The sequence below is a fragment of the Myiozetetes cayanensis genome, unplaced genomic scaffold, assembly GCF_022539395.1.
Source record: "Myiozetetes cayanensis isolate MyiCay16 unplaced genomic scaffold, myiCay2020 scf2-11, whole genome shotgun sequence".
Classification (NCBI taxonomy): Eukaryota; Metazoa; Chordata; class Aves; order Passeriformes; family Tyrannidae; genus Myiozetetes; species Myiozetetes cayanensis.
The window spans coordinates 90224508-90245536 of record NW_026087411.1 but is presented as its reverse complement, the minus strand read 5'-3'; the positions used below and the strand labels follow the sequence as shown (position 1 = coordinate 90245536).

Sequence of the window (21029 nt, the reverse complement as noted above, 5' to 3'; positions counted from 1 at the left end):
TTACCATTCCTGAAATATGGGAAGGAGTTTATGTTCATGTTTGTTTACCTGTGCTCCATCCATATGAATAAAAAAGAAATAAACTAACATCATTTACACACTTTCTCAACAAAGATAATACAGCTTCCTGCAAGTATGAACAGAATTTCTATTGGTGAAACCAGACACTAACTTTGCTTTTGGTAGCCTGGGACAGATTAACCTACAAGACCTAGCAGGCTGTATTTTTGCTGCTGCTTTCCAGTGTTCTGCTCTGCATAAAGGGGGCAACCTCTGTATTGCAGGGGACAACTTTGTATTCCTCTATAGGAACTTGTTCCATAGTAGGGTGCTGTCAATCAACACCTCCCAATGAATCTGCTGTTTCAGTCACGCTCTTGCTTTTTAAAGCATGACACATATTTAATCAACTCTGACTGTCTTTGGGATCTTCTCTGGCTGAAATCTGTCTCTTTCTGAGGAATTCCTATACAGTGATCTGGATTCTTCATACCTACTTTCAGGTACCTAACCCAGGAGAAAGATCACCCTATTGTCACCAGAAAGTCAGTGACAGGATTCTCTAGAAAGTGATTCAGATCTTAGGTGTCTCCTTTGGATGCTTAAAGTTAAGCAGCATGAATCCAGACCCATACATAGAAGCCCCAAAAAGCACTTAACTTAAAGAAAAGAGGGTTTTTCTCAATTAAGGAATGGTTAGCACCTGTATCTGCCAGAGAACTTAAGAAATACCATTAAAAAGGAAAAATGCTCTCAGACTGCATCAAAATTTTAATTATGCTCAGTAATTTGCTAGTATGCTAGTATGTTACTAGTGATGTACAAAACAGTGTCACATATCCTACCTACTACCATAGAAGACAACTATGCATTTTGCACATCTAAGTATTTTGTGCGCTCTTGAGTGCAACTAACTCAAACAACCTCTAAACAGGATGTTAGCCCACAATGTTGTGCAGCAAGTGAAATACACATTTCATGTAAAGGATGAGGATGATGCTTATATGAGACAGTGAACTGATATAAAGCCAGCTCTGAGTAACTGTACCAAGAAGGTGGTTATATTTGTGTGTAAGTACTTTGATGATCTGAGGTACAGATACTGTTCACCTTGACTGTCTGAGACCACAGAATTTATTTCTGTCTGGATCTGCCTCTATGAAACAGGTAAAGAACTTCAGGCCTTGAACAAAAGTAGAAGTACTTGATCTAGTAAAATAATGTGGAATTTATCATGGAAGAAGGTATTTACAAATTTCAGTATGGGTTAAAACAACAGAAAATATATTAACCAAGCCTGTCAAACATTCACTAACGTACCTCTCCACTTCAGGCCGAAGAGTCTTCTCTCTTTCCAGCATGGCAATAATAAGCTTTCCCCATTCTTTTTCTATATCATTTGGATGGTAGCCTTGAGAAAGTTTGATGCGTCCAAATTCTATCCAGACCTTAACAATTCATATGCATTTGTTATTTTAAGCCACAGAAAGGGAACTTCTATACATTTCAGTGTATGCTAAAACTTACCTCTAGAAGTTTATATAGACGTTTAATTTTTGATTTATCTGTCTCCTTTGGTGGAATTTCTGTTTCTTTAAACTGTAAATATTGATTATAAAGTGCCTACAGAAACATAAAAAAAAAAAAAAAAAACATCATCAGCTTTTACTTACAGTTAATATAACCTTCATCTCTAAAGCCTCTCCTAATATTCTTCACAAGCTTACCTTTATACTGTTCTACCACAGTTCTACTAAAAATGATCAGTGCCAAACTAAAGATTTGCTTTTGGTTTTCCATATGTTAATAATGTATTTATTGTACTTTGAAAAGATTAAGGAGTAGTACTGTTCTAGAGTTGATTTACTTGTATAAATCAATAAGCACATCATTTGTTCAAGTTTGCTTTGAGTCAGTAAAATGAAGCATAACTCTAACAAGAAGTTTTAGCCATCACATCTCACCTTCAATTCCACAGGATTGTTGGGAAATGTTCTGTCAGACATTATCGTGACATGGTGTCTGATCCACTGCATGAGGTAGTTCACCATATTCTGATATTCAACCCATTTGACTTCAACATCCTGCCAAAGCAAAACCCAGATTACAAAGCAGATGAAAATCATCTGAGACATTGCTTCTGCTTCAGATTTGAAGACTGAGGCCTTCACACACATAAAAAGAGATTTTGAAATCCTGCAATTCTGAAACGATATTTACTTGCTCATTACAGATCATTTAAAGTTTCCAAATACATGATTTCATTCTTCAGTTCTGGTCCCAAATAATTCCACTGAAAACACAGTATTTTCCAGGTTAGTAAACTTCAGATTGATAAGAACCAGAGAGGCAAAGTGTATACACCCATGACTGAAAAGTAAAAACTATGACTTGATCTTTCTCCAACTTCTGCTATATTATTTTTAGTTAAGCTCTTTGCACAGATATTTTCATGTCCACAACATGAAACAGCTAAGACTCTAAAATCTCAACCAAGAAAAATCATGTCAAAGAAAAGTGTGACAGCAGTCCTATGGAAGATCCAGCTAACATTCTGGATCTGAAATCCAGAATTTTATTAATGAAGCACAAGTGTTTTTCTCCTACTTACATTTGCACTGATGCCTTCACCACCTTCTGGTACTTTGGGAAATGCATCATAAAGTGATGACACATAAGTTATTACTGACTTCTCATCAGGTGAGGAAACATCGACATCTGAAAGAGCAAGACAGAACAGCGCTTTATCACATAGTTGTAAGAATGCCCGCAAATATGCTACAACCTGCAGGCAGATTGAATTTTGTTTTAATGTTAGGGGTTTTGCAACAAAGCCCTCTGCAACTCTCTTACCTTCAGGATCCAGAAGTCTGGCAACACCAAGTTTTTCTGCTACAAAAAAAGCATGTTCTAAATTTGCAAGGTTGCTTTGAACAGCAACGGTATTCATGTCTATCAGGTCCGGCCTGTCAAATAAGAACAGTAACACTTGGTTACAACTCTTTACCAGTTTTAAATCACTGCTGCATTGGTAAATCAAATCAAGAGCATGGATGGACACAGAAACAGAGGTTTCATTATAAAAGGATTTCACTAAAATAAGGTGAACAAGCTGAGGTCAGTGCTAACTGAGAAACACAAGCAACTACAACACTGTCACTTCTCTATCTACAAGCTAAAGTTTCTATCCATCCCTTGTATACATCTCTATTTTCTTATGCATATTTATTCATGTGCACTGCCATTGTATTATGACACCTCATCCTTTCCACTGCCCTTGGGGAGTGGAGGGGGGGAGTTGAACTCTCTTTTCTCTTTTACACAAGGGAGTTAATTTCTACTGCTTTTACAAGTTTTTAGTCATTCTTCATCAAATTCTTCAGCAGGTGTCAGAACCCACACAGTAACAAAGTTTAGTCACAAAAAATATTACTTTAACCTATTCCTTGGAGCTTTAAAAAAGTCTTCATATGGCAGGCATTGAAGTCCTCCTTTCAGTTAAACACTGCTGCCAGTTCTCTTAGAGAAAACTCTCAGCTCCTTGCACTTACACATGCACACCTTCATCCTGCTAAACTCCACTGCCAGTCACAACATGCTTGTTTTAATGGAATACTTTTCTTAAGCCAATCTTAACTGTAAACACTTTTAAGGCCCATAAGTATTATCCTGTACCAATCCTGTATCAGTATCATTGCTTTAATGTTTTCAATTAATGTAAAACTTCAGAATCACAAAGTATGCCGAGCTGGAAAGGACCCAAAAGGATCATCAAGTCTAACTCCTGGCCCTGCCCAGGACCATCCCCAACAGTCACAGCATGTGCCTAAAGAGCATCATCCAATGCTTCTTGAACTCTGTCAGGCTTGGTGCTGTGACCACTTCCTGTGGGAGACTGTTCCACTGCCCAAACACTCTTTGGTGAAGAACCTTTTTCTAATATCTGACACAACTTCAGACCATTCCCTTGAGTCCTGTCATTGTCACCACAGACAAGAGATCAGTGGCTGCCCCTCCTCTTCCTCTCATGAGGAAGTTGTAACTGCAATGAAGTCTCTTCTCAGTCTCCTTTCTCCAGGCTGAACAGACCAAAACTACTGTTGTCCTTTAAGTTTCCTGTGTAGGACTTGACTCTCTCTGCCTCTTTCAGCACTGGGAATTCTATTAGCGATAACACCAGAAAGGAAGGGACTTTCAAAGATGCTGAGCAAAAAATCATCCCACTGAAGCTAACCAGAGCCACAAGGGTCTGAAACCTCTGCAACTGAAATCCTATACTACTGAAAACCAGACTCAAAAAACATCAAAAGAAAAAAAATTTGGCATACAACTTTTAGTGAAAAATTAAGTTCTTTAATTTTCTCATTTTTGTTTCTAGAGAAACTATTTTCTTGGCTTTACCTAGCAGAAGCTTTAAATAATTGCAACAGATAGAAATAAAACTGTTAAATATCACATTGTTCAAAATTAATTATAACATTTCATTTGGCAACACCCCAAATTCCCTTGATAACAAAATGGTATTAACTTTGGGAAACTCAATACAAGCTTGTCTTTGAACTAACTACAAGGACACTGTAAATAAAAATCTATTGCTTTTCAGCCATTTAGAATCACTGGTTTTCTTGTGCTTTTTTGAAGACAAGTCTGTAAGACAGACAGTAACACAGAACCCATTATGTCTAGAAAGAACATTTAATTAATAATAAAACTTTAGCCATGGAACATAATCCTCCTAAAGCAGAGGGACTTTCTACTTCCAATATGCTTAGTGGAAGCATGATCAAGCTCACATTATTCTTCTCTAAATTTCAGTGCAACGAAAACAATGCAATGAAACCAATATCACCATTGCTCTTAGCAGCACAGAAAATTAATGAAAAATAAATGGCAATGTTAGAAAAACTGAGCACTCCAGTTTCAGCCATAATAATAGAGATGGTATGAGCAATAATAATTGCTTTAACAGCAGTTTTGAAAAGAGAATCAGGTTTCTCTAAGTGTAACACTGTTGGTTTGGTTATTTTTTTCCCTCGTCTTCCTTAAATTTGTTTCATGCTTGATAAAAATGTCCCAAGAATAATCTTTTACGTTGCCAACTCTCAGAACATGAAAGGACAAGTTGTAAAGGCCTTGACTATTCCCTGAAAACAAGCTGCAAGCTGCAGAGACACTGACACAATAATCTCCTTAGAATAAAGCTTTCATTTAGATGAAGAGTAACATTTTTCTCACTGTGATATGGGTAACAAAATCAATAAAAACTACTGCTCTTGCATAATACATCATTTTACATTGGTGCTGTGCCTTCAGTCCTCAGCTGAAGAAAAGCCTACTTTGTGAGATGCCTTCCCACCTTTTAAACATACTTTCCTCATCCCTGCAACCCCTACCAGAATAGGGTTATTCCAGTTTCTCCTTAAGAACCCAGAAAAACTGCAATCAATACTGCTATTTTCAGTTAATTATACACTTAGCACATAGCATACTGACCTGGATTAACTGGTCTATATTTATCTAAAGTCTTGATCTACAAGAAAATACAACAGAGGATGGCATTCGTGGCTGCCTTAATAGTGCTTGCCTTTGATTTTTGGAAGCAGACAGAAAGCCACACAGCTGACTGAAAACAAGTCTACTGGTGGGTTATGGAAGGGCAAAGACATGCATTATGACTTGCATGCTAAACCACCCGGTACTGGCCACAGCAAGTACATGCTGCCTGGGGCTTGGAGACCCTCTCTGCAGGTCACCCTTTCCTCTTAGCAAATAGTAGAGGGGTTACCTTGCAAAGCCACAGGAAATTGAGCTTTCCTCCCAGAGCTCAGTAAAAGGCTTTTTTAGCCCAAGAAAATGCATTCAAAAAACATGGCTCAGGAAATCAGATTGCCACATTGCTCCTTCTGTTTAATAGTGGGGGGGGTTCTCGATTTAAAATAGAAAAAAATGTCATTTTTATGTGCTGTAAGCTTGCAGAGGTACCTGTCCACTAAATGGAAATATTACTAACTGTTGAAATTGCTGTTGTGATGAGTATCCTTTTAATATATATTTATTTGATTGTATTAGTTGAAGTAAACACTAGATTTAAAAGCATCATCCATCATGGCAAACACTATTATTTTTTAAGGCTACAGAGAAAACACATGAATTTTATAGAAGCTATTTGTCATGTATTATAAATATACTTTATATCAATTTGCATAGCACTATTAAGTGGGTTTATGCATAATCAAGAACAAATAAAATTAAATGCACTTTAAGAAACATTCAATGACTCTACCTTCTGTCATAATAGTGTGAGTCATCTTATGGAAGATTTTTCAGCAGGCTGGGGCCTTTCCATTAAAACGCACACATAAACATCCCAAACACCAAGTTGAGTTGGAACATTCCATGCAAAGAAGATGCTTCTGCTGCAGCCACACCTAAGTCAAGAGGTTTGGCTTCTACACTGAGAGTCATTAATCATTTCATTTATAAAATGACTGGTACCTGCCATTCGAGATCTTAGTGTAGGTGTTAGAAATTAGACACAATTTGTATCACAAGTGTGGGGGAAAAAAAGTGTGATTAATACCACCTGAATTAGGAAACTGACAAAATTATGATCAATTCAAGAAAACAAATGCCTAGCACCACAAAGAGAAGCAAGTAACCAATATCTGCAGAACAGCATAAAGAAATTAAGGGGTTTATAAATGCAAGTTACATGGATCAAATGCAAGTTCTCTATTCTGAAAAAACTCCTTGAAATCAAGGAGTTGTACATAATAAATAAAGTTAGGTACATGTAGGTTTTCTCATTGCCAGAGCTTAATACCTAGCAAAACAGTTCAAGATCCAAACTAGTAGCTACAATATTTGCCCAATAAACAAAAAATTAGATTTGACAGGGATTTTATATCTCAAAATGGAAAAAGATGTTTAACTGAACTTTAATTTTCCCACTCAATGATGAAGAAATCACATCCTTCTCCTCACTGTTCTGGGATGACAGTTGCCCATGTTACAACATTGTTTAACTTTACTAAAGGATATATATACACATCAGAGTAATATTTCCCATGAAAATACTGTTACTAGGTTCAGAAGGCTGACAAGCCTGAAGTTATTTACGTGAACCATCTAAGCTGTTTAATCTGCACAACTCTCTTTCAGTCAAAAGTCTGCATGCTGCCTGAGTAATACCTGATATTAAAGGGTATTTCATTCTTAGCTTATATTTAGCAGAAATTGCAACATTGTGAGCTTCCAGCAGAACTCTCAAAGAAAATATGACTGAAGATGCAGAGCAAAGTGTATCACGTCACTATAGTCCAGTTAGCTTTTCCACTGATGTAATTAGAAAATGCTTACAAAATTAAACACGTGCTTTGTTTCACTGATCATAGATGAATGAAAATGTGCCAGAAAGACTCATGCATTTTTCAGGGATGGGAAGACTACTAGAACAAATTAAACACTATGCCAGAATACACAGTCATAGAATAAAATTTGAAAAAAGACAAGAGAGACTTCTGAAACAGATAGGATTCAACATGTATTTCAGGAAAGAGCATAAGAAATATATGATCACCTGTTCTAAAGATTTTGGTTAACAGAAGAACATTACAAAGAAAGGAATCAGAAAACACGAAATGTTCATGTAAAGTCTTGTTCAAAACAGTTTGCCAAAGATCCTGCTTCAGAAAGACTGAGGCAGCAACACAATGAGAATGCCTGCTGGACTTGAACTAACATATACTGTTTTTGTGACCCACACATTTCTATGGATGCCTCATGTTTGCATATGCAGTGCTCTGTACACTGTCATGACTATGAGATCTAATTTTAGTGTTGGAAGTACTCTTTCCTAACACACACGTCTACCACATTTTCCTGATCTTTTTTCAGGGATGGTCTGATCACTTAGAGAGAAGAGGAAGAGGAAAGTTTCTGCTCAAAAATGGCAAGGAGATATGACTTTGTTGCATTAAGGAGGAACAGATCTCCTTTATCATCAGAATCAAAGCCCAAAATGTGTACACACAGCATAAGATTCTGTAGCAGGTTCCTTGGTGTCAAAAACCCCATCCTGAATCATTAAATCCCAGGCTTCCCCCTCCCAGAAGCTCTGGATTCTTTACAAAGCTGTGGATTTGTCTTAGAAGGATCTGTATATAAAACATGAGGAGTTTTTCCAGCTTAATTTTGTTATTTGATGTATGTTAGGGAAAGAACTTTCAGTCTCAGACCTTGGTACAAATGTGAGCACTAATTCCCATGCCAATGTCTGCAACGGGCAAAAGGAAGCTTTGAACCAGATGTCCAGATGTATGAATCAGATGACCTTTTTTGCCTCAAGCTCTTTGGTGCTGGTCCAGGGGCTCATGGGTCTGCTAGATGGATAGTTTTGCTCAATACTCACAAACAAAATTTGAGTAGAAAAGCTAGAAAACTAAACATGAAAGACACATCATGGACCTAAGTGTGATGAAGCACCTAAATGAAGAAGAACGAGGTGCAGCTGTCCTGTCCTTCAGAGGAAATAGTCAGTCAAAAGACAAGCAGGATTTTCAAACTATGGTTCAACACTATTAAGTGAAGTTGTCCAGAAAAGGAGGTTTGCAAAGATTGATGCACAGGACAGGTCTGATGATAAGTAATCAGCCTTGCACTTTCACAGGATATGTAACTATACACTGTCACTTTTATTAAGAATGGGTTTGATTCTTTTTAACAGATTCACACAGACAGGACAAGAAGTAACAAAGACAGACTTGAGAACCTCCAGCTTTTATACTTCCTCAAGATCACAAGGTCTCTATTACATGAAGATATGAGGATGAGGAAAGTAATAAATGGTGAAATTCAACTTCATATCCAGACACTGAAATTTCGGTGTCTATATGCCAGTGTCTATATGTATTTCACTATAGTCAGTGGAAATCTGGCCACTACATCCAGTGGAACTTATCTAGCAAGCTATCCAGAATCTAAGAGTTCCTTCAGAGCCAGCCAAATCCACTCATTTTATCAAGTACAAGTTTAGATAACTGCAACCCTGTCATGAAGTGTCCTTCCTCACTGAACACACGTCTTGAGACTGACACTCACAGAAAAGTAAAGCAATACTGTACATTTTAAACTCAGAATTGCTTAACTGGATCTCACAGATTTTATAACAGTGATTACTGCAGTTTTGATTAGGACTTCTTGAAGATGTTCTCATTCAATTAATACAAAACAAATTCAGAAAGGCTACCAAAATTTTACTAGAGTAACTAGGGAGAAGCATGGTATGTCAGACCTGGTAGCTCATCATTCAACACTTGACTGGAAGTTTAATGGTGAAAACCAGTGCAAAGTGTTCCATGAAACCCTCTGTCTTGGCCACCTGCCATAGACTATTTGAATTAATCTACATAAATATTTTATGGCTTTTTAGAAATATCTTCTGGGGGGGCAAGACAGGGTAAATATTTCATGTAACTTCAAATGTGAGACTAAAATGACTGTTCAACCATTATGTTACAATAACATCTTCAACTACCACATGAGATGGTGATACAAAAACTACCCCAATGCATCAAACCAGTGAGTGAAGCTGAGCAGTGTCATCATGGCAACACTTCAGAATTCAGAGAAAATTGAAGTTTTCTAACTGAAAACTATAATTATAGGAAATTTTTATTCTTACAACTGCAACAAACCAAAAAGCATGCTGCTGCTTACAGTTCTGCATATTGTTCATTCCAGTATGTGGCACATCCTTACTTCAAGCTCCACAAGTCCTCAGCCTCAATGACATACTGTGTTAATGCACTTTGCATGATTATTTTATGACTTGTATCCTCTTTCTGGTTTTGTCTTCTCTTGTGTTGGTGTGACAGGAATGCCTGCACCACACTTGATTTTACGTGTCTACAGATTTCGCTCAACATTTCTATAAAGAAGAACTATAAAGATGAACAATAATGCCTTTTTATTTGCTCAAGAGCTGATAAAACTCTCATGTGATCTGAACTCTTCAGCTCTCCTTTGTGTATTTTTCGTAATTTTTCACATAAATTTTCAGATACAATTAATGAATCTGAAAAGGTATGGTCAGTGATGGTGCAACAAGGGTACACTATTTACAGATACATTTCCTGTCTGTTCTTCAGACATCCCAACACATTATATCAGGACTTCCAATTAAAAATTAATGAATGTTTTAACTGCATTAAAAAAATAAGGAAAACAGAAACCGTCAGATACCGTAACTTATTAATTTAGCCCTTAACAATATACACAGCTAATTTAGGTAATTTCTTCTATTGTGCATGCCTTTGATTTGATAAGCACTGATTTTAATAAACCTACTGAAGCCTCCTGTCCCATCTTTGTTACCACCGCAAAACTTCACCTCTAACTTGCCCTACCAATTGATTTAGATAAAGACACAATTGAGACATTGTAATATCAAAGACCTATTAGTTAAATGTGGAGTTCAGCTTTAGCCATGCAAAACAAACCCTAATCATAACTTGGCAATAAGTTTGCAATGTAGGTTGCAAGATCAGTACACACATGAATGAAATTAGAAAGGATCTGTCAGTCCTTTCACTAGCTTTAAAAACAGATTTTACATTCACTTTGTACTAAGAGCTGTTTCTGTCATTACAAAACCAGAAAGGGTGCAGTAACTTTGCCAAGTTTTTACTTATAAAAAAATTTAAATAGGAACAAGGCTCATAGCTGTTAACCTCAATCCACACTGTGCAATCTACAGAAATAATCATAAATAATGGAGTGTTTGAAAACCAAAAAGACAGTGAAGAAACCCAATCAAATTATTTTTCTGTTCTGTATCCTAAGAATATTCCCTCCAGACCACAGCAGCGACTGCTTGACACACTGGCTTCCTGTGGGATTAATACAGTTACCAACAAGGAAGAAGGGTGAGGTACTGCAATGAGTTCAAACCATTTCCTAAACACTCCTTGTGCCATCCTGCTTTTGGAAGCAACCATTTCTCCATGTGCCACAAATTTTCCAAGGCATTGCCTGAAGACCAAGACCACTCCCTGTGCAATTTATCATGGGCACATATGCTACTGCTGCTCAGACACCATACCCTTTTGGATAAAGAACTTATGACACCCTTAGATGTCTTGGTCTTTGCAGATCGAAGAGTAAGAAACACATGATACGTGGACAAAAAAACAGCCTTTCAATCCAAAGCTTTTCTTTTCACTTTTTTCCCATTTGGCCTAGGCAAGAGAAAAGCTTTGATTTCATCCCAACTTTTTTTTTTTTTTTTGGTCTGACTTACTGCAAAAAGGAAACTGTTATTTAGCTGCTACTTAGCAGTAGGATCCAGTACAACATACATAGGGATCATTTTAAGTCCGGATCTGAAATTAATCAACCCAACTGACTGGAAGTCTTCCATCTAATACCCACTAAGGCTAACCACCACCACAAGACAAGATGTTAAAATTGCAGGCACGCTTCCAGCACTATTTTAATAGTGCCTTTACCAAGTGCCATCACAGAATTCTTCTGAGTGCATCCAATTAAACTGCAGCTGAGGTAACTTGCTATTTCTAAACCCATTAGAAATATACTCAGACAAGTAATATTAAAAGCATGCCTGCTTGTCAGTATTTTTAAGCATATGAAATGTAGTTTATTTTTTCCCAAATTGCCAGTTCTTAACGCCAAGTTTGTTTCTTCTACGTAACAAAAACTGTTGAAAACAGCAAGAACCACACTCTTCAACAATGAGGTGGGTGGAAAGGGAAAGCAACACAACCAAACTCACATTTTCATATTGTTAAAGCTCGGTAACAATAAGTTACAAATCACAAAACAGCAAGCCAAAACTAGTAGACCCACCTAATCTCTTTATTTAAAACATATCCCTTAGCATTTTAAGGCTTGACACTGTGTAATATTTAGTTTCTTTCTCAGTCATTCCCCAAGGGTGTTAAACATGTTTCAGCAAATTGAGGCAGTACTATCCCTCCCCTTAAGGAATGTATTCATGTCAGTACCTGATCAGTTGCAACATGTTTTAACATCAGAGGGATGCCATGTGCATTGCCAGCCAGGAGCTTAGTGTTCAACTAACTCTACATACACAGCAAATCATCCTGGGTAAGGTTGAAACAGCTTGTTCTAAACCAGAACAGTTATTTAGCAGGCAGGAATATAGCTTGCTCCCTGGTATACCACACCCCGAAAAATATCCACTTAGTAATTCTGAAAGCATACAGAGTTAGTATAGCAATATTTCAAAAGAAAAGCTTTGTGACTCTCTCTCACTTTATGTAGCATTTATGGAGCTGTCACACTGCTACTCTGGGAACATGCTGCAGCATCTATTCCTCCTCCTCCCACATGAAGCACTCAATGTACCTACACTCTTTCCATGCCACATTCACTGTTAGCCTCTCTTTCTCTTTTGTCCAGGAATAGTAGCCATCTTCTCCTCCCTCACTCTCTAAATCTGTATGCAACTTAAAACTACAGGCATCGTTAAAGTTTTGCTTAAAGCTTACCAGTAGCAAAGGCTCCTCTGGATCAGATCCTTGCATTTCTTTCACAATACAGTAAAAAAGCATTTTTCTTGTGCTCTATCACCACCTTCCCTCTATGCAGCATTTCTAATACTTGTAATTCTTGATAGGTGGTGCCGAAAATTGTAGACAACTGTCTGCATGTGGTCTCAGCAAGCCTGGGTATAGCATTACAAATAACCTCAATAGTTTTCTTGTCTTAAACCCTGAAAGACTACAGCCCTGCTTGGTTGTCAGACTGCTGCCCAACCTAAACACAGTTTACTCCGTTTTCTCTTAACCAGCCTTTCACATTTTGTATGGTTGCTAAAACTCACACAGAAGTCCAGACATAACTGGACATGTCTATGCTGAAAGTGTACAGAAGGCAGATCAAGGGCCCACGACCATAGTTACTAGTCCTTCCCACAGTATGACCACAGCCCATTGTGATCACACTCTCCCTGGCAAAACACGAGCCCAATTCAAGGGATAACACTCACCTAGGACTGCTCTCAAGGGGCTGCACCCTGTCTGGGGAACAGAAGGAGAGTTCAGCCATGCAGACATCAGCCCTGCTGTATCACGTACCCTCAGGGCTGGAGAGCAGGGTCTGGATCCACTTTGTTTACTAGAACAGACCTAACACCTGGGACTAGAACTTTAGAAACATGACTTTATTTGAGAACTAAGATTGCAGGGCTTCCTGAACAGATGCTTTTTCACCACATAGGCACCACTGGGGCTACTCATTATATGCTATTATCTAGTTACACAAGCACACAGTACACCTGCTGGAATTCCTTTTGTAAATGCTTAAAGCAAAATTACCTCTCTATTATAAAAGTTGTGAGAATACAAAAATAAAACTTAAAAGAGGAGTGCCCACATTTTTACAAAAACATACAGGTATGACAATAATCTTTTTCTGTCCTCCATACTTCCATCTTTTTTCTTTAGAAAGTAAGATGAGCTGGTCTGTCTGTTTTCTGAGTATCAGTAGCCACTGTTCTTAATGAAGTATCTATAGGTGACATTTAATTGTAAATCTTAGTTATTATTTTTGCTATTTCTTAAATTCCATTTTCAGACACTTTTTAACCGAAATTTCCCGTAGTCCATACGTACTAAAGGTTCAGGGAAGTCTGAGATAAAAAAAACCAGTTTGCTACTTTGGTATAACTTTTTATTTGAATTTGCTTTACTTTGAAATAAATGCATCTGCAAAGCATAATGTAGATCTGTAACTTAGATTACTAATGCCAATCTGGCATGCAACTCCTACTGAAATAAGAGCAGCCTTCGCTCTATAGACACAAACTATTTCTATACATAGGCGGTATAACTGGGATAGAGTTCTAAAAGATCAGTGTTTCTTTTTCCTGGGCAAAAGGCATGTAAAGAAGATAAACACAAATCAAGAGCGTTTACCTAAAACACAGCCTAGACTAGAAATACATGAAGTGAGAGAGCTGCAAAATGAAGATCCCAGGGTTTATATGGCAGTATTTCCAGAAAAATCTGGGCATTACATGCTAATTAAAGTCAGCCTCCAACTTCTAAGTCTGGCTGACGAGATTTTGCTATGTGTGATATGATGGCATGAAAGAAGAAACACCATGTACTTTTGAAACTGCCTCAAGTCAGATTTCTTCCAACACAACATATTGAAGCAAATAACACACGTCTTCATTGAAAAATTACACTGTAAGAGGCCAAGGATAAAATGCATGAGACATGCAGCATATTTTTGAATTTCCTGGATGTACCTGTAACTTTCACTAATGGCCTGATCACATACCTGAAGGAAGGCGTAGAGGTTCAAAAAAAGAATGTGAAAAACTGATATATTTAAATAAAATCATACCATTAACAACTCTGGAAATGTTCAGTATTAAAACTCACTTTTTAATGTTATAATTTGATTTGGTCTTTCTGTGTAAGGACAAGTATTCCCACAGAACAGAGTAGATTTAGACTAGATGTTAGGAAGAAATTCTTTACTATGAGAGCGATGAGGCACTGAAGAGGTTGCCCAGACAAGCTGCTGGATACCCCATCCCTGGGAGTGTTCAAGGCAAGGCTGGATGCGGCTTTGAGCAACCTAGTCTAATGAAAGGTGTCCCTGCCCATGGCAGAGGATTGGAACTAGATGATATTTAAGGTCCCTCTCAACCCAAACCATTCTATGATTCTATGATTAAAATAAAATCCAGGGCCTGCAATGGAGCACCCCCCATGGCTATTCTTGAGGCCAGTGTGAAGCCCTGTTCAGTTCCCAGGGATTTAACCATCTACAGGATGTAAATGGAAGCTTTATATACTCTTCAAAAGTTCAGCCAAGTAATCTTCAATCTCACCATATAAACACAGGCCACTGGAAACTGTTGAAAACATAAGGAATCTTCTCATATGAGGATAAATTACTTTTTTCTAAATTTGGTGTGGGGAAAAAAGTTTTATATGGAGCCAAATACCTCAGAGCAATTTTTTCCTCTCATTTCTGTTATTCATAAAATTACTTTCCTTGATTTGAGGAGCACCGCAAAATGACTGGCAACTCATTCATGCTCTTAATGGAAGTAAGAAAGTAACTGAAGGCCTTTATAGTGATGCCTCAGAGCTTTTTGGATTTTTTTAACTTTTGTAGATTTTAGAAGTAGTTGTGTAGTAAATGTAGATTTGAATATAGCTGTATTATCTCCCTTACCCTGTAGCATAATGTTTACACATACCCAACCCTATTATCCCATTTCATATCAATCCCTCTAAATTCTGTTAGCGTGTTTAGTCTTCTTTTCAAGGTAGAATTGCAGAAAAACACCTTAAGGCCTGGACCAGAAGATACCACACAGACACAGCGACCTTCAAGCCCAGAACTTTGGAGGAGCTCCAAGGACTGTAAATGCTGTGAAGAAGATGAAGAAGATGAAGATGAGGAAGAAGGGGTCCCAGATGCCTCCAGATCTAATTCCCGAAGGGGCATGTCAGGGGGCAGAACTGGGCAGATCTGGGAGGGGGGGGTGGACAGATCTGGGATTGGATGGATCTTATTATAAAGTCATAGAACCACTGTCTGGGTGCACTCACACTATGTGTATTCCACTGGCCTGAGGCCTAATTAAAGGACCCACTATCTTTATCTTATCTTATACACTAAATTGGCCTGGAGTCTTTTTCTCAGTCTCTTAAGGCAACAATAGAAAGCTCTGATAACCTAACCCTTGTTGCTCAACAGGACAGAAAACAAATATCCTGTACTTGCTCAGGAGAATGGGTGACTGATTTCAATGCATGTGATCCAGCATCTGCACACTGCCCACATCCCTTGCTTGATGCTGGAAGGGCTGTGGGTATGGGTATAGGAAGGACAGGGAGACAGGGATGCACCTGGATCACCCATTGAACCCACCAATCTCTGCCAAGATGATGCAGTGCGTATTAGTTAGTCGTGACAAGGAAACCTTGGCCTTATGGGGCTTCTCCCATGCTTCTTGGAGGGAACAAGGAGATATAACATGTCCATGCACTACTCCTGCAGTTCTGCATCATAAATTTTAGCTGGCTTGCACCAAAAGGTGATGGGATCCTCTGACAGGACGAAAAAAAAATAAAAAATAAACAATTCTAACGTACCATTAAAAGCAGGCAGGTTGCCAGCTCCACCAAAGGGAGAGGCTCCCTGCCTGCTGGTGCATGAGTCACAGCCCAGCTCCTCGCCCAACCCTTCATAGCTTCAGCAATTTCCTGAAGTCTTGAAGCTGGTGCATACTTGCAATTTAAAAAAATCACTTATGCCTGGAGAGGAGGTAATTATGACCTGCCACTCCCATCCTGTCACCTAGAACCTGACAGTGACATCTCCCTGTCTCATGGACGACTGACTGTAGAGACACTGGATTCGAGTTCTTGATGGCACATCCAGAAAAGGCCTCTGAGCCTTGGTGTCAGGGCTGTGAGCATGGGGTTTGCCTGTCTGCAACCAGGTTCAGCTCAGAGGCAGTGTGGTTCCTACCCTCTGGGAGCTGCTGGTGCTCTCACCTCTGGCCTGTGGCTGAGCTATGGCCCTTGCAGTGGCGCAGCCAACCTGAGAGCAGCACACATGCCAGTCCAGCCTCAGCACACCCCCAGAGAGGTCCCTGATGCCGAGGGCTGGGGTGCCCTCCCCAGCTGCCCTGCTCCCAACTGGGGCAGTGGAAGAGGCCCTGGCTGTTAGGCTCTGCCCTGCCAGACCTCCTTGGGGAGACCCCACCGCTGTACCCTGGCTTGGGTAGGTGTGTGCTCTCTATCCAACATACAGCTTGCTGTGGCTCAGCACAACTGCAATTCTAGATACATGCCTGGGTATTTGAGCCTTCTGGTTAATACTGTCATAGCACAAAGCATCATGCCCTTAAAATTAAGTCTGAGTCCAATTAAATCCCTTCCTGGACTGGAATTCGTCATGTCCCACCTGAAGAGCCCTGTCCCCCATTCACAGAGAGTAGATGCTCCTCCCAGCCCAGGGTTCACAGTGCTTCTCTGAGAGGTATCTCCAGCAAGCACAGAATACCTGGTGCAGGGAGGTTGCCACACTGCACCACCACTGGCAGGGGGGTGCTCCACAGTGGCAGCACCACAGTCCCACCCAAGCAGACACAACTGCTCATCCACCCTGATGGAGCACACCAGCCAGCAGCATCTGCAGGATGCTCAGCGTGGCTCCTGAGATCACCTGTGATCACAAACTGGAAGCTACTCGAACAGACAAACAGAGCAAATGGAGAACCACTGCCAGAAATGTCAAATTTTTTAGTGTTTAACCTACATATCGCTCAGAACACAAACCAAGCTCTAAAAGAGCTCTCTGGAGTAAAACACTGTAGTTAAAAATACCAGATGATTGTTTGGGAAGATCATTCCTATCTTGTGAGCAATAGCTGGAAATTATTATCTGTGGTTTAATGGTACAAAACAGCAAAGGAAAGAAACACAGAAACTCACTAAAATCAGTGGAAGAATCTCAATGATTTAATCAGCACACGGAATCCAAGAACCTGTAACCTCTCACAGCAAAAACATGTTAGATAAGCATTTAGGTAAAAATTCCCTGGAAGGACATGGGATCCTTATGTGGAGAAGTTATCCTTACAGGAAGAAGATAAGCTAAATGGAAACTGACACAGAAGCACACAAAATGGGGACTCTGCTCCTTAGCCAATGAATCATTTGCTTTGTGCAATACACTCATGTCAAAGGTGCCTTTCCTTCCCTGCTGAGACAGTGTGAATGAAACTCATGGAGTAACACAAGAAACACTGTTCCAGCAAAGTAACTCAGTCATATCCCAAGGCATTAACATTCATAAAGTTGGAGGATAGTATTCAAATTTTTCTCTACTTATTAACTGATCTGTACCACAACTACTAGCTGCTGAGCTGTAAAGGCTACACTGCTCTACGTAAGATATATAAGGATATGAAGAAGCTCTGGAAAATATTTTCCATTATTCCATCTCATTAAGCTCCTTGTGTTTTTTTTTCTCCAATCTCTATCTTTCATATTGTTTATTTTTACAAATACTTGCCTGTGCTATGTTCATTCTTTTGGCTGCTCTGTCCTGCAGTAAAACAGTCTAGGCTTTTGCCAGCTATTTCCTTTTGTCTTGCCAATGTTACTAAAAGAGACTTTCTTGCTGGCATGCACCTCCTCCCCGACTGGCTACCCAGAACAGAAGCAAAGTCAGAAAAAGACCTCACTGATTCAGATGCAGCTTCATTTTACCACAAAGTTATGCACTGCCACAGCTAACTTCTCTGGGACTTTGAGCACTATGTATGATGCTTACAGCCTAACATACAGCCTGTCAGGAAAAGGCTGCACCTGCTTGACTCGTCTCTGATTTTACTTCAGTATCCTAATCCCTAAAAGGACCACATGTGTGTTATGTCTGCCTAGACTTCTTTCTATGGTTGGCCAAGTGGTTTCAGGAGAGGAAATCCAAGAACAGAATAATCTGCTGCAGGCTCTGTTCCCTATAGCTGCATGAAAACACACCAAATTTGGCTTTATTAGCGACATTCTTTCATCTTACACCAAGGAAATCGTGTACTCTTAGACTTCCTTGTGATATGCTCCAGGGCATACAATACAAACTACATGTGCTATGATAAAACTCAGAAAGCTTTGTGTAGTGAAGGACAAGTCAGTACACACTAATTAGGCCAGGAGCCAGAACACTCTCCCATGTGGTCCTTTAAGACACAAACCTTCTTATTCAGTTCAGGAACCAAAAAATATACGATAAGAGAGAGATGTTGCCAACCAAGAGGGAACACTGAGCACAGCAAAGACTAAATCTTGTTCCTCTGATGAGCTTGATGCCAAAGTCAGCTTTGTCAAGAGAGACCTGTTCTCACTTCTAACACAGAATTAGAAAGCCTCTCCTGTCAGTAGACATCTTCAGCTGTATCTCAAGTTAACATACTGTATCCTTTAGACTCTAGTCACAGCCTGCAATGGCTCTAGCAATGCCTGCTTCACTTTGTAAGAGTGTAGTCACAAAAGCATACAGTAGCACAAATCCCTTCTCAGACTGAGAACATTCAAGCCAGCTGGTCACATTTTCCATGAGAATACTTTGCCATTTTAAAGGAGATGCATCTCAGAGTAGATCTGGGCTCCAAGCATAAATACTGAAGAAGCTCTATATTCCAGGGACATCTCAGACATATCCCAGGTCATGCAGTAATTGATGGCTTTTCCTAGCAGTGCGATCGTGGATTTTGGTGATCAGTTCTGCCTCTACCCTACCCTTAAATATCACTATGACAAAAAGGGACTGTGTAGAAGACTGAACTCTGGGGACATTCTTAACAGCTTGAAGATGCCCCATGAGAGGTGTGTAGGAGTCATGGAGACACTCCTCTGAGGAAGGAGGAGCATGAAAAGGATAACGAGGCATCCTTTGGCTGTAAAGAGCAGGAAATCGCCCAGGAAGAGTCAGTGTCATCTCCACAGCTGTTACAGGCATAAACCACAGAGCCCTGTCTATGTACACTAAAATGCTGTAATTAATAGTTTCCAAGAGAACAAATGGAGTACTTGCCTGTATTTATGAATGATGGCATTAAATAATCTTCCATCACGCCAGCAGGTAGTGAAATTTTCACATCGTATTCCAGCATAACCCTCCGTTGTTTGCTGTGACCACAGGAGCAGTCTCTCTTTAGCAGACATGTCCTCTGACTCTCCAGTAACATGGATATCAGATATCTAAAATACAGTTAATATAAACATTAACCCATAACAATATTTAAAATATTGAAGAAAATCACTCTGAATTGCTCAAGAATTTATCATCTGTTATCTGCATATATAAATATGATGATTATTTACTGCATTAATGCTCTTTCATGTCTTATGCTCATGTGCTCCTAGTGTCTTCAATATGAAATACAAAATTTATAGCTTCACAATTTTCTTCAGTTAGCCAGTTCTCAGTCTCCTAATTTCTCGGGACAATATAATACTATTGCATAATGCAAAATACTTAACTACGTCTATTTTATGCAGGTAATATAATGTATGATACCAATTATACATAAATGCTATATAATTATGTATGAAATGTAATGTGTTTTATACGTATATAGTCCCACCTGTACAATACCCATATTTATATTATTCATATACTTTATTTAGCTACAAATTTTTTCTCTTAAAAAAGGTTAATTTATAGTATATGCTGTTCTGAAATTCCATAACAAAACAGTCATTTAGAGCGAAAGCTGATAATAACAGCTTTAGGACAAAATTTTCTGGGAGGCTTTTTAGGAGTCACTGAAAGACTGACAGTATATCCATAAAAATTCTGTTTGATAAAGGAAGCTTGTTTTCATATTATTTAAGGATCATCAATGTTTCTTACTTTGTATATGACCACTAGTTAAGATCACTGTTGGATGGCTAAAACGTTAATTTAGCTCATTATACAAGGATCAACAGGTTGCACTATTTAAGGATTATCAGCTTTATGTCAGGGAATGCAAGAAAATATTAGGAATTTTACATTCAAATACTAATTTATAGTACATTAAATTATAATAATAATGGCCAGTCTTCGCGAGCGAAGATCCGGGGAAGGTCTTTACACCTTCCAGCCTGTGCATTGGATTTTTTAGGTGAGACACAGTGTGCGCGGAACTGAGCCCACCCTTTAATCCTAAGGTTCATCTGCCGGGGCCAAGCGAGCTTGGACGGTGGCAGTGAGGTCCTTAGGACGTAGGTGGGTTGCCTTTAAGGGCTAACGAGCCCCACCTGCCCGGGAGTGGCCCTGACCGGGAATCGAACCCGGGTCTCCGCGGTGATAGCGCGGCGCCTTTACCACTAGACCAGCAGGGGCTCCACATTAAATTAAAGTACATTAAATTTTCCCCTAATGAAGTTCAGTCTGTTTGCTTCGAAAACTACCACTGTATAAATACGCTGTCCTTCTTCTAAGTGATCACCTTTTACCACTTA

General features: G+C 39.1%; 1 protein-coding gene across 17 annotated transcripts in view; it reads right to left on the bottom strand.

Moving 5' to 3' along the window:
* The window catches only part of DST (dystonin), a 301419-nt gene that overhangs the window by 146605 nt on the left and 133785 nt on the right, over positions 1–21029 (bottom strand). For all 17 annotated transcript variants that reach the window (XM_050316395.1, XM_050316379.1, XM_050316384.1 and 14 more), the window contains 6 exons: positions 19615–19781; positions 2854–2966; positions 2612–2718; positions 1965–2084; positions 1528–1623; positions 1321–1448 (listed from right to left, as the gene is read on the bottom strand). In XM_050316395.1, the coding sequence (XP_050172352.1) occupies positions 1321–1448; positions 1528–1623; positions 1965–2084; positions 2612–2718; positions 2854–2966; positions 19615–19781 (731 nt within the window). The remainder of the gene's footprint in view (positions 1–1320; positions 1449–1527; positions 1624–1964; positions 2085–2611; positions 2719–2853; positions 2967–19614; positions 19782–21029) is intronic.